We start from the raw sequence: 21,176 nt of genomic DNA on the forward strand, positions 1-21,176 counted from the left end.
CTTCTAAGTGGGTTTTGTATCTTCCGTTGTTGTTGAAGAGAACTCTTAAGTACTTGTGGCAATTGGATTCGACAATGCTTGTGGTTATGCAAGTTATCGTTTTCTCTGCAAACCAAACCTGGCAAAGTTCAGTAGTTTTTCATGTGTGATCCAGATGATAATAACTCCGTTTCTAATTGTGTTTTCTCATTGAATATATACATAACACAAAAGGGACATGAAGACTGTAATTTGGGTGCAGCCAGGGGATGAAAAGTCATTTAAGGTAAAAAGAAAACTCAGAGGCAAGCATGGAGAAGAACTAACACCATCAAAAAACATGCAGAAATAGGATGTGGCAGAGAAACAGAATGCAAGATGAAATGCACAGGTTTGGTCAGACAAGAACAATAAGAATGGAAGGCAGAGAACAGCAGAACGGGCAAGAAACTCCAATTCTGTTGGGAGCACACTAGTAAAGCGTAGAACTGTCTCTCATACAAGCTCACCAAAACATTTTCTTGTTCCTTATGAATGTTGTCTCTAAACTTACTTGACACCTGAAGGCAATGAAAAATATCAATTTTCGTAGCATATGTTTCAAGGATTCCAATCTGTAGAAAAAAGAAAAAAAATCCATCAGCATATTGGATCCGGATCCAGCTAGAGGAATTACTTCACCTAGGCCCTGATGTCAATCTTGACAGAAAAAAAGCAGGAAAAGGTATTCTGGTATTAGCATAATAGACCGCCTCTTTCTGGCTTATGGCAACTGGGAAATCACCAGTGAAAACCTTACTTCTGTCCAGGGCCGGACTGGGACCCAAAACCGGCCCTGGCAAAGTGCTTGGCCAGCCCCCCAGGATTTTGGGGTGCGGCCGAGCTGTTTACCAGGGCCGGTTTCTGCTGATTTTGTTACAGTGGCCGATATTGCAGCTATGCTGAAAAAACGGCCCTGTAACAAAATCGGCCCCTAGGGGCCCAAAACCAGACCCCAACCCAGGAGGCCCACCGGGGAAATGCTCGGTGCCCGCTATGTCCAGTCCGGCCCTGCTTTTGTCATTGCTTCGTCAAAAACCCAGCATTAAATGGCTGCCAAGGACACAAGACATCTTTATGAAAATTTGTAGGAAATGTGCGGTTTTACTGGGACAACACCATAGGGTACTGCATCAGCTCCTGGTAAATAACTCCTATTTTGAAAATCTTTCCGAAATGAACTAATGTCCTGACTCCTGATAAACAAGCATTTTTTTCCTTTGTGGATTAGTATTGCTATGTTTGAAATAAAGGGCTTAATCAACTAATTTTTGGGTGGAAAAGTTACTTCTGAGGGGTCCACAAGTTATAGTGGGGATCCTCTGTGGGCCTCATATATTTCTAAGTCAACTTTAAGAAAAACTTAGGGGCTGATTACGATGGTGGACGTCTGCCTTTGTTTCGTATTTGGGACACAAGCCTACAAGGGGGAAAACCCACAGTATGTATTACGATGCGAGTGCCACCAAGGCGGTCACATTGCCTATGTTTTGTATAGCAGCGGATGCACATATCCAAGCACTACGTGGCAGGCACCATGCGGTGCCTGCCACATGGTGCAGGGATATGTAGGGGGGCACCATAGGTGCCCCGGTGCCCCTGAGGGCATATGTCCTAGCCCAGAGATGAAGTGGGCCCGCTATGGGCTCCCAAATCCGTTTCCGCCAGTAGTTTCACAGCAGGTTGGCTGCATCAGAACGACAGATGGAAAGAGATATCATAAGTCCCTACGGTGGTGCCTGGCAGGCACCGTCGCAATGCAGGGACTAGCGGTCATTCACGACCGTCGGTCGGATTAAATTCATCCGTCTGGACCATGACAGGTGGTCTTTCCAACTGCCACACTTCTGCCCGCCATCATGATATGGTGGGCAGAAAACCACATTACAATAGCGGAGGGACCGCCACCGAAAGCCTGCCGGTGTCGGTCACTCTGCCATTGTAACAGCGCCTTAATTCACGATCAGGGATGTTGACACAGCTGCCATGCCAAAGACTTTGGTCCCAACATCTAATAATAAAAAACCTAATATCAACATTGTTCTACTTGGTGTGGAAAAGACTGACTATATGAGATAAAATACCCTCTGTCATAGATTATAAGGATATTACAAGTCTCTGAGGAGTTTCTTGACGTATAGAGGAACGAGTCTGAAGCCGAGTTCATTTATGTGGTCATGGAACTCCAAGGAGACTTGAATGGCTCTTAAAATGCACGTCAGAGGGTATTTTATTCCTTATACTAAGTGGTTGCACCACCACCATTCTAACAAACTGTTTAAATCCTTGTTATCTCTCTTTTGTATACGAAAGAGATGGTAAAAAAATGTTAACACATTATTTTCATTTTAGAAAACCATACAAAATGCTATTTCGAATTGCTCCAAAACATAGCGGTTATAAACTGGGTCCTAGTTGGTCGAGGTGTGCATCCTGTCCAAGTAGGGACCACAATCCTGGTCAGGGTAAACTAGATACACACTTAAAGAAAACCTGTGCTCACCCTCTGGCAGCTTGGCACAAAGCAGTCAAGCTTATCTAAAGAGGTAAGGTGTACAGTATTTATGCAACACACACACACACCCACACAGTACCACAAAGAAAATACCACAAAAAGACTTCACACAGGTTTAGAAAAATAGTGATTATTTTTACGAAAAAATCAAGACCAAAATAACAAAAATCCAATAAGCAGAACCGGAGCTATGACTTTTTAAAGAATTAACCAAAAATAGTGTTAATAGTGCTGAAAGGGTACTTGAGGTCGTGCTAGACCGGAGTAAATCCATAGTTCAGTTTGACCAAAATGGAGGCGCAATAGAAGGAAAAATAGGCATCAAGGACGCCCTCCACTCACAATCAGCAATAAGCAGCAACTCCAAAACCTTTCTCGGGATACTTGTTTTCCAGTCCAGGGAGGATATAGCAAGGCAGCTCGGGCTGAACTGTTCCCATGGGAGCAGGGTCAAGACTGATATGCATATGCCTGGGTCCAAACTGGGGTGGCATGGTGAGCAAATAAATGATGGATTTAACCCAGATCTGTGACTGGGGGTGAATGTTTGACAACGATCAGCATTACGTCCATCATCGTTTTGTGTTGCTAGCTTTTACTTACACAGCACCCTGCGTTAGGGGTACATAGGGCCTACCTTAGTGGTGACATATTTGTGATAAAAGGGGAGTTTCAAGCTGGGCAAGTGGTTTTAAATGCCAAGTTGATGTGGCAGTAAACTGCACACACAGGCCTTGCAATGGCAGGCCTGCGACATGTTTGAAAGGCTAATTGTGTAGGTGGTACAACCAGTACTACAGGCCACCTAGTGGCATTTATATTACAGGCCCTTGGAATATTGTATACACTTTACAAGGGACTTATGTGTAAACTAAAAATGTCAATCATGTATATACCAATATCACCGTGTTTAGGGGAGAGGCACATGCACTCTACCACTGGTCAGCTGTGGTCAAGTACTCGGAGTCCTTAGGCCAACAAAAAGATACAGCAAAAAAGTGGAAGTAAGCAGGAAAAATGTTTCGGGTGACCCTTCAGAAAGGGCTGTCATCTATTAGTTGCACATACAGAGTACATTGGAATTAATTCAAAGTACATGTCTGCGTAATGCACATGCGAAGTTTCAGCAAATTAGAACCCGAAGAACACAGCCACAATATGCATATTCCATCACCTACTACTACAGCACCTCCCCACACAGGTAAGGGGTGCCAGATACAACTTTCAAATATATCTAATCCTGTGTTCAAGTGTGCCCTCAATCACACACACATCCCCTGAATACAAGCCAGTCACCAAAGCGCTCAGTTGACTATGAATGCCCCAGTAACTGATTCCACATGCTCCGCAGCAGGACTACTCATCGTCATAACACCACTTTCAGCGCTCTCATTCTCGGCATTCACTTTCTGGGCCAGGTTTGCCTGGTGAGGTCCCCAAATATCTCTTGGCCAATTGTGAATCAGCATTAGTTTGTGATATGCATTGGACTGGGTGTTACAGTATGCCATGTCTACATGCCACGCCCGTACCGCTGGGAGCAGTCCCCTCTCCCATCGCATTTTTATTTTCCACTTCACCAGCGGTAGCCCCAATACCACCAGACATCTAACTGACTTCGGGAGATCCTTGTCATAGCCCATTAGTGCCAAAAGGGGAAATGGCTCGATATGCTCTCTTGTTCTCACGCAATTCCCCCAACATTGCATCTTAATAGCGCTGTAATTCAGGGCAGAACCATAGCACATGGGAAAAGCCTGCCTCCTCCTCTCCACATCTGAAACATCTGGAGATGTCCCGCAATCCTCAGCGGAACAGTCAGGCAGTAGTGTAATACACTTTGATACGACACTTAAAATGCATCAAACAATGTCGTCTATTCAGGCATTTCGTCAGACCAACAGAACAACAATAAGTCCATTGCTGATCACTAATAGCTTCCCCCAACTCTTCTTGCCAGTTCAGCCAAATTTCAGTGCCTCCTAAGAACAAGCATAACATTTCGCTATGAGTTGCTTGGGGGTTGCACTCTGCAGCAAATATGTCAGGGCTAGCAACTCATGAGGCAAAAAAAACAATTGATGGACGGAATGCTGGACAATGCAAACATTCACCCCAATGACAAAGATCTGCGTTAAATCCATCATTCTTTTGCTCACCACACAACCCCAGTTTGGACCCAGCCATTTGCAATTCAGCCTTGACCCTGTTCCTTGTGGGAACATTACAGCCCGAACTGCCAAGCCAGGTCCTCCCTGGACCAGAAACAAGCATCCTAGGACCCGTTCCAGGGCATCACCCTTCATCAGCCAGGCTAGCTTGAATCCAGTGGTATAGAGAGCATGGGACCCACATCTGGACATACCCTTCCCACTTAGGGTGATATATGCAAAAGAAACAATTGATGGACGCAATGCTGGGCAATGCAAACATTCACCCCCCAGTCACAAAGATATGGGTTAAATCCATCATTATTTTGCTCACCACACCACCCCAGTTTGGACCCAGCCATATGCAAATCAGTCTTAGCCCTGTTCCTTGTTGGAACAGTCCAGCCCAAACTGCCAAGCCAGGTCCTCACTGGACCAGAAACAAGCATCCTGGGACCGGTTTCAGGTCATCACCCATCATCAGCCAGGCTAACTTGAATCCAGCGGTGTAGTGAGCACATGACCCATGACTGGGCATACCCTTCCCACTTAGGGTGACATATGCAAAAGAAACAATTGATGGACGGAATGCTGGACAATACAAACATTCGCCTCCAGTCTCAAAGATCTGGGTTAAATCCATTATTCTTTTGCTCACCACACCACACCAGTTTGGACTCAGCCATATGCAAATCAGCCTTGACCCTGTTACTTTTGGAAACAGTCTAGCCCGAACTGCCAAGCCAGGTCCTCCCTGGACCAGAAACAAGCATCCTGGGACCTGTTTAGGGCAACAACCTTCATCAGCCAGGCTAGCTTGAATCCAGTGGTGCAGTGAGCATGGGACCCACGTCTGGGCATAACCTTCCCACTTAGTGCGACATATGCAAAAAGAACAATTGATGGACGGAATGCTGGACAATGTAAACATTCACCCGAGTCACAAAGATCTGGGTCAAATCCATCATTCTTTTGCTCACCACACCACCCCAGTTTGGACCCAGCCACATGCAAATCAGTCTTGACACTATTCCTTGTGGGAACAGTCCAACCTGAACTAACAAGCCAGGTCCTCCCTGGATCCGAAACAAGCATCCTGGGACTGGTGCCAGTGCATGAATCTTCATCAGCCAGGCTATTTCAAATCCAGTGGTGTAGTGGGCACGGGACCCATGTCTGGGCATGCCCTTCCCACTTAGGGCAACACATGCAAAAGAAACAATTGATGGACGGAATGCTTGACAACGCAAACATTCACTCCCAGTCACAAAGATCTGGGTTAAGTCCCTCATTCTTTTGCTCACCACACCACCCCTGTTTGGACCCAGCCAAATGCAAATCAGTCTTGACCCTATTCCTTGTGGGAACAGTTCAGCCTGAACTGCCAAACCTGGCACTCCCTGGACCGGAAAAAAGGATCCTGGGACCGGTTTCCGGGCATCACCCTTCATCAGCCAGGCTAGTTTGAATCCAGTGGTGTAGTGAGCATGGGACCTACGTCTGGGCATACCCTTCCCACTTAGGGAGACATATGCAAAAGAATCAATTGATGGACGGAATTCTGGACAATGCAAACATTCACCCCCAGTCACAAGGATCTGGTTTAAATCCATCATTCTTTTGCTTGCCACACCACCCCTGTTTGGACCCAGCCATATGCAAATCAGTCTTGACCCTGTTCCTTGTGGGAACAGTCCAGCCTAAACTTCCAAGCCAGGTCCTCTCTGGATCAGAAACAAGCATCCTGGGACCGGTTTCAGGGCACTACCTTTCATCAGCCAGGCTAGCTCGAATCGAGTGGTATAGTGAGCACGGGAACCATGTCTTGGCAAACCCTTCCCACTTAGAACGACACTTGCAAAAGAAACAATTGATGGACGGAATGCTGGACAATGCAAATATTCACCCTCAGTCACAAAGATCTGGGTTAAATCTATCATTCTTTTGCTCGCCACACCACCCCTGTTTGGACCCAGCCATATGTAAGTCAGTCTTGACCCTGTTCCTTGTAGGAGGAGTCCAGCCTGAACTGCCAAGCCCGGTCCTCCCTGGACCAGAAACAATCATCCTGGGACCGGTTTCAGGGCATCATCCTTCATCAGCCAGGCTAGCTTGAATCTAGTGGTGTAGTGAGCACGAGACCCATGTCTGGGCATGCCCCTCCAACTTAGGGTGACATATGCAAAAAGAAACAATTGATGGACGGAATGCTGGACAATGCAAACATTCACCTCCAGTCACAAAGATCTGGGTTAAATCCATAATTCTTTTGCTCATTAGACCACCCAGTTTGGACCCAGCCATATGCAAATCAGTCTTGACCCTATTCCTTGTGGGAACAGACCAGCTTGAACTGCCAAGCCAGGTCCTTCCTGGATCAGAAACAAGCACCCTGGGACTGGTTTCAGGGCATCACCCTTCATCAGCCAGGCTAGCTTGAATCCAGTCCCTCCCCTAGAAAATCTTGTAAAATTTGTCGTACCCTAAGGTACTGGAACATACCCAGCATCGTTTAGGAGTCACCTGAGCCACCCATCTGTTTCTAGCTACGCAATGTCCATCCTGGAAGAAATTGCCCTTGTGTCTTAAGTGCAAACCTTGTAGAACTCTTGCTGGGCCTTCTCTTGCCCCAGGAGAAACCACATGCACTAATCTACTGGCAATAGTGGTGAATAAAAAAGAGGCCTAGTCTGGAGCTCAGCTAGCCGCTTGTAATATTATGCTGTGGTGTTGAGCAAATCAAAAGTATTATAATGCTGTGTAGGCTTATCGAATAACTTCCTTGGGAGTGAAAGTGGAGAGGCAGTCTTTTTGTAAGTGTGATGTCACTTGGACCATGCACCTAATAATGGGCAAACACACATTGTGCTCCAGATCACGGACCCTCAGAGGGCCCCTAGACCAATCACGATCTGGGCAAAAGGCTAAGGCATGTCCCCATACTGGGCAAATCAGGCATGCAGACTATGATAAAAATGCAGATGATCATAATTGGGACCTTAAACACATACCACCAGTGCTGTCAAGCTGTCTTTATAACAGTCTGCCACCAAGTACTTGCCTCCTGGGCCAGCACATACCTTCCACAATTTAACACCAGAGCCCCTTCTCAGCCAAAACAGTACCCCCGTGCATGTGCAGTCAAGCCCACATTAGTTGCAGTCCTCTTTCATGTGACACTGCATGAGCAGCCCCCTACTAGGATCCAGATGTGTCTCTTGCAGTATAGCAACGTCTGTATCATGTCTCAGCAAATAAGCCACCACCTTGCGCACTTCCCTGCAATCATTTAACCCCCCTGACATTCCAGGAAAGAAACTTCAATAAGGATGTGCGCCTTATCAAAGTATTGCACTTCAGCTGGAGCCACCCGCTTCTGCTTGTCCTGCTGCTGACCGGCAGTGTCAGCATTACCTACTAACATCACACTTTAAAATTAAAATAGGATTTTCTTTTTGAAAATAAAAAAATTTAATGCTCCTCTCACCACGAGAGTCAGCTCTCATTGCAGCGGGGGCATTATATGCATTTTGCTGGCCCTCACCACCAGAGTTTGCCTGGCGGTGATGGACAATACAAAAATAGCTATATGTCTGCCCAACCTGATTTGTCTTTTTTTGACATATAGCCATTTCTCTGATGGAGAGGTTTGGTTAAAACGGTGAAAGAGTAAATACCATTCTATTTGAAAACTTTATTTCGGCATACTGCCATAAAAGCACAATAAAAATATAAAACCATATGTAAAAACAATGATCACATTTTACAAAAAGCGAAATCTTCATCACAACACCCACAGATAAGATCATAAGAATTAAAAAAAAACAGAGGACTCAGTTTGGCCATCATCTCAACATGTAAAAGTGCAAAGAATAGCCATAAGTGCATCATAGGTGCATCATCTCAAAATGCAAAGTACAAAAAAGTAACGATAAATGCATACCCAAAAAAAAAAAGAGGTCCCAGCCTTTCTAAAAGTACAGGCAAATAGTGTTAAAATTGATTGGACAGGAGTAACAGGAGTATAGTTCATTACAAAACAGCTCAGACTATTAAGAAAGCCTTTTTAAGGATCGCATTGCGAGTGCACCATATAGTGAACAAAAAGCGGGCTACAGAGAAAACAATGGGTAATATTTAAGAATTCTATAAACCTCATTGCACCTCCCAGAGCCCAGATTTTTGATAAGTTGCTTTAACCAACGGGATCTGGCTCGTTTGTATTCTTGGCAAAATAATAGAACATGGGGAACTGTTTCCATTGTGATATTGCATGCAGGACAGATCTCTATACCAGAGTTTTCCCATTTCTTCGTAAAAGTGCGTAACGGAAGAACCCCATGACTAAACTGTAAATAGAGTTACTCAGCTAAAAAGGGTTGTATATCATCCAGAACCAATTTGATGGAATAGCTTTCCTTTGCAGCTAGAAACTCAGAAGTTAATCGGCCCAGAGTAGGGCTCCTAATAAGAGCCAAAAGCTTGTATTCTCTATAACTCATTGCCAATTCCTTCTTAGTAATCGACATGGAGCATTCTTCTGGAGCTCTCCAAAGAGTAGATCTGCCAAGGGTCTTACATGTATCTTTTACAAATCTGAGCCAGAGAATTTTTTGGGCTCCCGGTAGCCCCATCAATTCTTGCAGTTCCTCCCTACAATGTATCAATTCTGTGGTGCTCCATAGGCGCCACCAGTATAGTATTGGTCTTAGGGAGGCTTCCTCCGCAATGGGTCTTAGACCTAGATCCATACGTAATGGAACTAGAGGAGTACTAGATGGCTACATAATGAGTTGTCTGATGAAACTATTTTCAATACATGTTAGCCTATTTAATGCACAGTGGCCCCATAGCTCTGCCCCGTACAAAGTAGCACTCCTTACCTGTAATTTGTATAATTCCAGGGCTGGGCTGACCACACGATTCGCAGCACTCCTGTAAAAATTTTGTATACCTCCTGCTACCTGAGTCAGTTTTAGACTGGCTTTATTAAGTTGTATGCCCCAATCCATTCTTTCGGTAAGTGTAATGCCCAAGTAATCAAAGGTATTAACCTTTTCTAAAGCTTGCCCATTTAGGCTGGGGTTTAGGCGAGTGGTACTGCCTGTGTTAAAGGCCATATATTTAGTTTTTTGGAGATTAATCTCCAGGCCCGATGCTTGCAGAAGACACCAAAGTTGTCCAACGTCCGCTGTATCCCCATAGAGGACTTGGCAAGCAATAAAGTGTCGTCCGCAAACATCAGGGCCGGTATATTTGTATAGGCCAACCTAGGGGCATCAATATTCTTCCCCGCATTAAGGGCATCCACCAGGCCATTGATATATAGGGAAAAAAGAGTAGGCGCCAGGACACAGCCCTGGCGCACACCCCTCTCTACCGGGATAGGAGATTTTAGTCCACCCACTTTGCCATAACGGATTTGTGCAAAGTTGTTTAAATGCAATCATTGGATCAACTGGCAAAGATATTCTGGAGCTCCCATATCTAGGAGAGTTTTCCAGAGCTTATCCCGCAGTACAAGGTCGTACGCATACTTCAGGTCTACAAAAATGAGGTATAAGCTGCCTCGTTCTATTTTTACTGTTTTCAAGTAAATCATTTGTAGCCTGAAGATCTGATCGATTGTCCACATTCGTTCCCTGAAACCAACTTGGAGAGGGGTGACAATATTAAAGTCTTCCATCCAGGCCTGTAGGCGCGCTAGAAGAACACAAGCAAATACTTTTTGGGACACATCTATTAAGCTAATGGGGTGATAATTAACAGGCAAAAGGGGTGAGCCTTTCTTAAAAATAGGTATTATTTCTGCCCCAGCCCACGAATGTGGAATTGACATCCCTTGTAGAATTGAGTTATAAACAAGACTAGCAAGTAAGGAGCCCATATAGACGGTTCGGAGCAAAAGAGATCGCCTGGAATCTTATCTAGGCCTGGGGCCTTAGCCGGCGCTATCTTCCCTAATGACACTATAACCTCTTTCAAAGTTATCAAGGGATGGTCCGGAACACTGGAAGTCCTTTGCAGTTGATCGTATGTGTTGGTAGCTTCGCCCTCTCTAATTCCTACATATAGGGCTTCAAAATGGGCCTTCCAGGCTCCCTCACTGATATTGGGTTCAAGGGCTGGTTTACCTTCTTTAGAGCCCTGATTGATAAGGTTCCAAAAGGTGCGCATATCACGCGTCTTTAGGGCAGTTCTAATTTCATCCCACATTTGGGATGCCCACTCACTTTTGGCCTTCGTCAACTCTAGTTTATATTTAACCCTTCTTCTCTGATCTTTGACCTCTCACTCTGTTTGATGGAATAAAGGAGGTTAGTTCTGGCTTTACGACAGTCTGAATTGTAGCAGCCGTGCCGTGGCTTAGTCACACCCTTTACTTTCCTTTCTCTGTGGAAAAATACTGCCACAGAGTTGGTAAAATCTTGGTGGTTGTTTTCCAGGACTTCAAGAAACTCCTTAATATCACCAGCTTGGCCGGCAACTTGTAAATATGGGATAATTTTCTGATATAGTGCTACCAAGTTATCTTGGGATTTAACAAATTCACACCACCGAACTCTTCTACCCCCATTAACCTGTATCAGTCCCTGGTCTTTATGTAAACTATTTTCCTGCGCACTCTTTACAGAAGGCAATAAAAATTCTAAAGAAAGGTCATTATGATCACTATCAATGCGAGGGATAATTTTAAAATCACACACTCTATTCCAAGAGCTTGTAGAGACCATTATATAATCAATAAAAGAGGTATGCCCAGGTCTATTGAATGTGCAAACCCCTGGGTTATCTGATTTGGTCCTACCATTGAATGTTCTTAGGGAAAAATTTAAAATAAGGGTGGTTAGTTGCAAGGCTAATGGGGTCCAAATGTCAACAGATGGTAAATTTGACTCTGGAATGGACCACTACCGGTCCTCCTCTTCAAATGTGCCCATGTCAAGTCCATTTAGGGGTTCAAAGTGGCAATTCATGTCACCTCCCACAATCACCTCAATATCACCAGATATGGATAAAAGGAAAGAGGTTAGATCTTCTAAGGTGGGAGAAATATGTCCCCTACGAACTGGTCGAGAATAGACATTAATTAAGGCAAATGTTATCTCTTTATCAAAAATTAAAAAAATACATAAAATGTCCTGGGAATGTGTATCCACCTGCTTTACCTCGCATCCTAAATGAGTTCCCACCCAAGTACACAACCCTCCAGATGGTCTACCCCTCCCCGGCTGTGTTGCTGGAATAGAAAAGGTTTCATAGCCAGCTTTACAGGGTTCTAACCGGGCCCAAGTTTCCTGGAACAAACACAGGTCAAATGATTCGACTAATTCAATCCATTCTGGAATATCCATCTTGGGTGCAATCCCTGCGAAATTCCAGGAGAGGAGCCGGAAAGGCGCAACACCTGTTCCTAGAGGTATATTAAGGGCACAAGAATCTAAAACCATAGAATCAACTAACTGCACCCTCCTGCCTAAAGGCAAACACACTACAGGAGAAGGGGGGCGTGGTTCAGGGCTCAACCCCTCATTTAGTAAATACGGCCACAGCCGAACCTGAAGTTGGCACGCATATAATTTTGGCGGGGGATCATTATGTCGGCGATATGTATACTTCCTCGCCGTTGAGACAGAATATACATACCACCTACATATAACGCAGCTCCAAAGTTTTGAATCTAACAGGGAGTCACTTTGGTAGCAAATTTCGACTCTTGAGACAAAGTCACTTTACTAACTTCTGTCAAGCTGCAGAACAGCTCATTTATGCACAGGCTTGCCTCCCCAATTCTTTTGCCATTATAGTATTTTCTAACAGCTTCAATTGAGATGCCTGAAGATGGAACTTACCACATACATTCAATGGGTGGGATTCCAGAGCCACTACCCTTCTATCTCAATAATATTTTTTAAATTGAGAGGCCTTTCAGAGTTGTTGATGATTTGTTTGAGTGATAGGGGAACACTATTCTTATGATGATCTTCATCAATTCCATATTTCTGTAGGTGGTTCCTTGAATGGAGCAGTACTGTATTTACATTGTGAAAGATGGAAAGGCGAGGCAGAACTGTGTAAGAAGACACTGCCTGAGAACAATGTATTTTTATCACTTGAGAGATGTATATTTAGCAACAATTTCTATTATCTTTTAAAAACAGTAATATTTGTCAGAAAGTCAAGCTAGCATAGTGTGAGCGTAAATAATCTCGGAGATAATTTTAGAGAATTAAATTCATGTGCAACCATTTCAGTTAACTATTTATGCACCTGAGATTAGCAGTGCACCATGAACTAATTGGCAATCTCATGCCTAAAAGGAACTTGTTTATTCGTGCTAACACTCATTTTTTATTTATATATTTTTTATTTATTTATTTGGGACTATTTTGAAACACTACATGTAAATCTTTTGGTTGGAATTTACAACACCTATATATATATTTGTCACTGAGTTAATAATATGCTCTATAACCTTCTTAGCGTGTAAGGTACATGGCAGTTCTAGAGGATACTGTAAAAAGAATTGTATGAAACAGTATCAAAGGATTGATTCACAAAAGCATTCTGAGTATAGGAATTTGTACTCTTAAATGACTTTGTGAATTGGGCCCCGAAACGTCCAACTCCCTATTCAGTCAGAAAAACTTTATGTCGGCTACAAGCCATAAAAGTGATAAAATATCATGGTACAATATTTACAAATTTAAGACATGATTGATAAAACCAACACAGTAATACAATTCACGAATTAAAACAAATTAATAGCAGGGATTGGTGCCAATGTGATTGAGTAGTTGTCTTCTGGTTAGCCACCTAGAAAAGAGAAATTTAGCAATCACAGTAACATAGAGGGGAGAAGGATCGTATTTCAGCAGCCTGAAGAGACCTCTATGATTCGTAACCCCTATATTCTTGGCAAGTTGGATTATCCATTTCCCACGAGGTATTTTATATGCCAAACAGAAAATTACGACATGAACCTCAGTTTCATCAGTAGTACCACACCCTGGACAAGATTGCCTTGGTTGGCCAGCCCATTTATTTGTTCTTGAAAACAGGGGGAGAGACCCATGCCTGAATTGTAAGTATAATTTTTTAGCCAATACGGGTTGGATCAAGTCGATTGCAGGCTCAAAACTATAACTAATTTTGGCCTCTAGGAAAGCTGAGGTGAAACTCGGAGTATTAACTGATCGGATGGTCTGAGTTAGATTAAATTCCTGCAGTGTTTTACCCAATGTTTTTTTTGGCAAAGAAGGGCAAGTGTCCTCAGGTGTGTGCCAGAGGTCTTCTCTCCCTATATCTTTTAGTGATTTCCTAACATGAGCTAGCCAGGGGATAGCACCTGCCCTTGGTAGCAATAGGATGGATTTCAATTCTTCCTGAAATATGGCAAGTTCAGGAGTGCTCCATAGTCGTCGCCAGTACATTACTGGTCTGGAGGCGACCATGTCCGCAATTGGTTGAATACCCAGGTCCATCCTGAGTGGCTGTATTGGGGTGCTCACCGGGAGTGCGAATAACTGTCTTAAAAATTAGTTTTCTGACTTAGTTAAAATCAGGGATGGGTTATGGCCCTATAATTCCGCACCGTAGGCTGCCATCCCCCTTGCCTGACTTTTGTATATCTCTACCAATGGGCTGATTAGTTTTATGGGGCTGTTTTTGAGCATCTTTAGGATCCCCCCTGATGTCTGAACGAGTTTCAAATTTACTTTTGAGATCTGGTCAACCCAAGTCATTTTATTGTTAAGGGTCAGGCCGAGATAATCAAAAGTATTCACCCGTTCTAAGGGCAGTCCATCCAATTTCGGTATGGGACGGTTGATGGTGTCTGCGTGAAACACCATGTATTTTGTCTTGTTCACGTTGATTATTAAGTTCCTTTTCCTACAAAAGGTAGCAAAGCCATCCAGAACTCTAGCCATACCCATAGGTGATCTTGACAGGAGCAGAGTATCATCCGCGAACATAAGTACGGGGATTTTCCTGCCTGCCAACTTAGGTGAGTCTATGTCACTCAATGCCAGGATATCTTCAACCAGTCCGTTCAGGAAGAGGGCAAAGAGTGTTGGAGCTAGAACGCAGCCCTGTCTGACTCCCTTTTCGACCCTGAAAGGGTCTGTAAGGTCTCCATGTAGTCCAAACCTGACTCTTGCAAAAGTGTCCTTATGGAGGCGTTCTAGTAAATCACATAGATAAAGAGGTACGCCCATCCCCTTTAATAACTCCCAAAGTTGGCTGCGGTCCACCATGTCGAAAGCAGACTTCAAGTCAACGAACGTGAGGTAAAGGCTGCCCCCTTCTAAGATTATGCTTTTCCAGTGGATCATTTGCAGCCTAAACAATTGATCCACAGTTGACATCCTAGCTCTAAATCCGACCTGGAGAGGGGTCACGATGTTAGTTTCCTCCATCCAGGTTTGTAGTCTCCCTAAGAGAATGCGGGCAAAAATCTTCTGGGCGACATCTATTAGGCTAATTGGCCTATAGTTTGCCGGATCAAGTGGCGAGCCTTTTTTGTGTATTGGTATGATCTCGGCGCCAGCCCAGGTGGATGGTAACGGCATTCCGGCTAGAATTGCGTTAAAGAGACCAAATAGATAAGGGACCCAGATGTCGGGCTCACTTTTAAAAAGATCACCTGGGATCCTATCTAAGCCTGGAGCTTTATTTGGTTGGATTTTAGTAAGAGCAACTCTAACCTCACTAAGGGTGTGAAAAGAAGACGATGAGGACGGTGAAGGTAAGCGAAGGAGAGCTTCTTTATTGCAGTCCAGACACTCGGATTCCCCGGCAGCAACTGCCAAGCCTGACCGCTCCACATTCCCTGCACGGAACCTTCATTCCAGGTTCCGTGCAAAGAACCCGAACGCGGTAACGTAAGAACCCCACAGGGTGCACATCGGGGTCAAAACCTGGGTTGGAGGAGTATACAAGGTAGTAGGGGCGAGGGGGGTGGGCAATGATGTGGGCTGGATTGCGTATAAATCTTTGAAGTATGTACGCCAGATTTCTTGACCAAGATTGGGTTGAAGCGCCTGCGTTGATCGTGACATTCCGGTTTTAATTAAATTCCAGAATGATCTTTGGTCCCTATTTTTTAGTGCGTGGGAGATTTCCTCCCATCTACTGCTTTCCCACTCTTTTTTAGCTTCGTGGATAATTTTCTTAAAATGGCCCCTGGATTCCTTTATTTCTGGCTTGGTTCCATTTTTTAGCGTTGAGAGAAGCGAGAGCTTTGCTTCCCTACAGGATTTATTGAACCAAGTTGGGGTCTCCCTTGTAGGAGGTAAATTTCTCTTGATTGCCCGACTAAAGTGGGCCTCAAGGCTAGCACATAATTCTACGTGTGTGGCTCCTATCAGCTTAAAATCTAAGTGGCCCTCTGGTGAAATTGAGGCTCCCAATAATTTTTCCAAATAAGGATAGATCTCAGAATACATTACGCCGAGATTTCTATCAGATAGAACAAACTTCTCCCACCTGACTCTTCGGGAGCCGTCGGATGTGATCAGGGGAACACCACTAAGTGGGACTATAGATGAGGAGTGATTGTTTCTAAAACCCTTTAAGGTGACAATAATGGGGTTGTGGTCACTTTCACTACGTTTAAGTACTCGAAAGTCCAGAATACTTGACCATAGTCCCATGCTGAGCATGATATAGTCAATGATGGACGCTTGGTCGTTTCTTTCAAATGTGGGATTGCCTGGGTTATCTGCTGGGAACCTACCATTACAAGACCTTAAAGAGTGAGTAAGTGTCAATTGGGTGACTTGGAGAATCAATGGCGTCCAAGCCTTCGTGGGATAGGAGTTGGAGGGTGGTATAGCCCACTCTTGGTCCTCATCCTGGGATACAGGGGTAACCAACCCGTTTAAGGGTTCGTAGTGACAGTTAAAGTCCCCACCAATTACCAGAGTATCGGTGTTAGTAATGGAGCTCAAAAGAGCATCCAAACTACTCAAAGTGGGAGACTCCTGCCCGTACCGCACAGGACGAGAATAAATGTTAACGATAGACAGTACCCGATTACCCCTCTACTCAAAGTGGGAGACTCCTGCCCGTACCACACAGGACGAGAATAAATGTTAACGATAGACAGTACCCGATTACCCCTCTGTACCCGATTACCCCTCTATTAGTAAAAGCATAAATAGCGCACAGTCCTTTCTATTTGTACTAATTGTATATGAATATTTCTTGACTATTCCTATTTTATCACGTTCTATATGTGTTGGGGGTTGTCACAATGGCATTTAGGAGTTTTTAGGAGTATGTAAAAGAGTACCACATGAGTACTCCTTTAAGTACTCTAAAATGCCTATGAAAAATATGCCCCTTAGTATAGAATGTGGGCCTCAAGCAGCCAGGTCTTGTTTCTGCTAACATTGCTGGGTAAATGGACGTGTTTCATTTGAGGAGGGCATTTGTACAGGGGACATAGCAACAAAGGAACTGCATTGTGGTATACAAAACTGAACTGTCTGTGGTGACATTCTGAGGAAGAAATTATTTTAATTCTCATAGTCAGGAGAACATATTTAGAAGTCAGACATTCTAGAATGTAAACTATATACGAATACATATTAACAGTAAAGTGAGAATAAAGTTCACTGAGAGATAGAAGATGCAATATTATCTAAGTTCCTTTTATAATCAAATACAATGAACACACAAACTGTTCTGTTTTGTAAATAGGAATTTGTTTTATCGCTTTATTAAACCCCTGTACTTTCTTGAGGGCCTCTGGAAAATCCATCAGGAGAGAATCCTATATTTGGAATGAGCTGATGAACCTAATAGGAGTGGGATAATTGCCCAATTAAACGTGAAATACTGTTGAGGTTTCAAAAATACTACTATACAAGCTCGTTTGTTTACTGGGAATTCTTGCATAATTACATTTTACTCTGCAGCAGTACCCCCAGCACCCACACTTATTTTTTCAAGGGAAGTTTACACACATTTTTGAATAGTAGAACAATGCTTTAAATTGGACTGGAGGAGTATTTTTTTAAGTGTGTAGTTGCTGTGATGCATTGAGTCTCATCTCTTATGTGTTTCGAGCCCCCATCCCTGAGAAAGTCCTGTAGATCATATAGACCAAACATACAGTCATGTATACTGATATTGGTGCAGCTGAAAGTTTCTGGTGACCTTGATAACAAGCATTTGCAATGCAATAGGTCTCGCATTTGCGAGAGTTAGAGCTATTGGGATTGTAAATGACTGTCATTTATCTATGTGTTTTCGTTTGGAGTGGAGTGTATGTATGTGGTTTGGAGTGAAGCTATGTGGGTTGAATAGGATTTGTTAGTTGTGGAATTGTGTGGTGTGTAGTGTATTTGTGTGGAAATTATGTGGCATGGTGTGCAGTGGAATTATGTGGATATTAAATTATGTGGTATTTGGTGCCGTACCTTGTTGTCCTATACTGGGCTAAACATAGCTGTACTATGCAGCGTTGCAATGTGCAGTGCTGGCCCACATTGTCCTGTGCAACGATGTGATGTGTGCAGCTGTACCAGGCTGTCACAGACTGTGCTAAACTCTGTTGTACTATTTTCAACTGCAGTATGGAGTGGTTTAATCTATGGTATCTGCTTTACTGTTCACATGATATACCATACTCTTCTGCTAGGGGCTTTTGAACGGTGTTACAAGGCAATCATGGAACACCGAACAGAACAGTGTGACCGCACTTGACAAATTACACATTTGTGGTGTACTCCATGGAAAATAAAAAGAACTGTATATATGTTTTACATGTTTCACCTTTTTTTGTACACTCTGGCAAGTGACTACGACGAGCCTCACTGATGCCAGAGAGCAGTACTGCAATAAAAACAAGAGGAGGAATAGGGTCGGGAGTAGGGATGCCTGAGAAGAGCCATTCTACAGGAGGTTGGAGGCAAAGTTGGCAAATGAGGGTCTGGCAGTCACATATGTTCTTGCAGCCTAGCTCTTCTAAGGAGAGGGGGTGGTGGGTTTCTTACAGCTGTCCTAGGTGTCCAATTCATTAGGGGCGAGTGGTTGAAACTTTCATTTCTTCTAGGTGCATAGGCAGAGAGGCGGTCATCCTGATTTTAAAGCGTAGAAATGCAGGCCGTGCAAAACAATAGAAAGGTGTGCGGTCACCTTGATTAAACATAAACCATGGCGGCTGTGAGTGGGTCTGAATGTGTAGTGTGAAGTACAGCATATTCCTTGATTAGCAAGGAGTTTTGCATGTCGTACACAAACTATAGCTGCTACTTGGGGAAGCGGAGCAAAGGCACAGAATGTAAAAGTTTAAACACTGACCGCATGCAGTATGAAGTAAGGCTAGCAGCTCCCGTTTGTTATGCTCGGCTGATTCACAGGGATAGGTTTGACACTCGTATTTGTCCCGGGCAGAGAGGTGGTTATCCTGTTTTTGAAGTGTAGGAGTGCCATGCCTTGCAGAACAAAACAAATGCACCCAGCCATCATGCTTAAAGGTAAAGCATGGGTTACCTCGCTTGATGAGGGCTTTAATACTGTAACACAAGTAACGTACATAAATAAACGTACATGAAGTTGGAAATGTGGGTGAGAAGTCAAATATTTTACTTTTCGACTTGTATGCCGCGCTGTGCTAAACGACCTTGACTAAACATTTTTTTAAACATGGCGCCCATGAATTGGTCTGAATGTGTAGTGCGAAGAACAGCACAAGGAGAGCTGCATGTCATACACAAACTGCTACTCGGGGAAATGGAGCAAAGTCACAGTATGTAAAACACTGACCACACGAAGTAGAAAATAAGGCAAGCAGCTCCCGGTGTTTGTGCTAGACGCTGCCATATTTCAGAATAAACCTTGGCCTGCCACATTGCATCAATTAGAAAAACAAAGTTCTCTGATACAACAGATGAAGAATGGAAGTGGAAGCAATCCGAATTTGGACGGTGGTGCTCTGTAAAAAAACAGAAGTGATATTTCGTTTTGTGAACCAGTTAGGAAGAAGAGTGACACTGAACTAAACTAATGGAAAGGCAGTAGGCGGGAGCAAAGTCCTTTATCGAATACTTCAGGTCTTCCTGAAAGCGCATGAGCACTGCCTAGGCTCAACCTAAAAATAGGAAAACACTTCCCAGTTATAAATGTATAAGAAAATTGATAATGGATTTCAAGTCAACAGTAATTCACAACAGTATTACCCTTTCATTCCTGGATTTCTCCTCCAGATCATTTACTTGACTTTGAAGGTCTGTCTTTTCTTGCATCAGCTTGCTATTTTCCTCTTCTAGAGCCTAAATACAAGGAGATGAGATACATTTTGAAAATGGGATGAAAAAACAATAAATAAAAGAGCATCACCCTGATTGTCGTTTAACAACACTGCTTCAAGCACTATAATTTCCATAATTAACATTTTGGTAGGTGAAGTATTGTATTTCTTTCCATTGGCCACTGTTACCTGTTCATCCAGCTATCTGTCAAAGAAAACTTCACTCCAGATTTGGATGAGTCTGAACGCTTTAATTGACAAGGAAAATAAGAAGTTTGTGAGTTACAGAGTTAGCTGACTAAGCGTACCACTGAAATCCTAGGTGGGTATAAGCTATCAGAGTAAAGGCAAGCCTCAAATTATACCCTAATTAATACACACAGGTTTTTAGCATTGGTAACATGACTGAATCTCACAATGAATACAAGCAGCTACCTAGCTGAGCTCATGATAATGTGAAGTCGACCTTCACAAATAACAAAAAGGTAAACAGTTTTTGCCTGATCAATCTAATCTACAACTTTTTGTCTCTAGTGGTAAACACAGTGAGCTTCAACATGTGATGACCACATCCTCTGGGCATTGTTAACATGAGCATGAAAATATGACAGAAACAGGTAAATGTTAACTTATGATAGGCAAAATTAACCCACAATCTTCACAGTACCTCCTGCTTGCACTATTTTGTTGCACAATCTAAGACACTTCAGTATTCATTAATCTAGATATTTCTTCTTCTCCATCACCTTCACAACCTTCGGGACCTTCTAAAGTACCACAATTAGGCTTATCATCAAATCACAACCATTGTCCTCATCATGATTCTTGTCAATGGATAGAACGGGGAGAGTTTACTACAACGAAGCTGTGCTGTCACACCGGTGCCTCAACTTTACGGGTTACTGGTCCTGTATTACCTTATGTAAATCAGAAATATTATGGTGCCACTCCAGGATTTTCAGTACCCTACTCTTCTGTTTAATATAAGGGCAGCAAGCAAAAGTAGTAACATATTTCGACCATAGTCTTGATCACAATCACTACCCGCTCCATTTTAACCCCTCTTTAAATTGTCCTTCTTTCACTACCCTTATTGCAAGTCCTTCCCGTTAATGTAGTGCATTTGCAAAACATTAAACTGAAAGGAAATATAAACAAATGTATAACATCACTACACATTCAATGTCTATTATCATATTATACATCGTTTAACTCTATGTTATTCTGCAAA

At 43.4% G+C, this 21,176-nt stretch overlaps 1 protein-coding gene across 1 annotated transcript in view; it reads right to left on the reverse strand.

Moving 5' to 3' along the window:
- LOC146866029 (uncharacterized) overlaps positions 1 to 21,176 on the reverse strand; it is a 538,845-nt gene that overhangs the window by 170,504 nt on the left and 347,165 nt on the right. The window contains exons 8-9 of the mRNA XM_085640219.1: positions 19,875 to 19,967; positions 533 to 593 (exon numbers count right to left, since the gene is read on the reverse strand). Coding sequence (XP_085496345.1) covers positions 533 to 593; positions 19,875 to 19,967 — 154 coding nt within the window. The remainder of the gene's footprint in view (positions 1 to 532; positions 594 to 19,874; positions 19,968 to 21,176) is intronic.

The sequence above is a fragment of the Triturus cristatus genome, chromosome 2_1 (assembly GCF_964204655.1).
Source record: "Triturus cristatus chromosome 2_1, aTriCri1.1, whole genome shotgun sequence".
NCBI classification, from domain to species: Eukaryota; Metazoa; Chordata; class Amphibia; order Caudata; family Salamandridae; genus Triturus; species Triturus cristatus.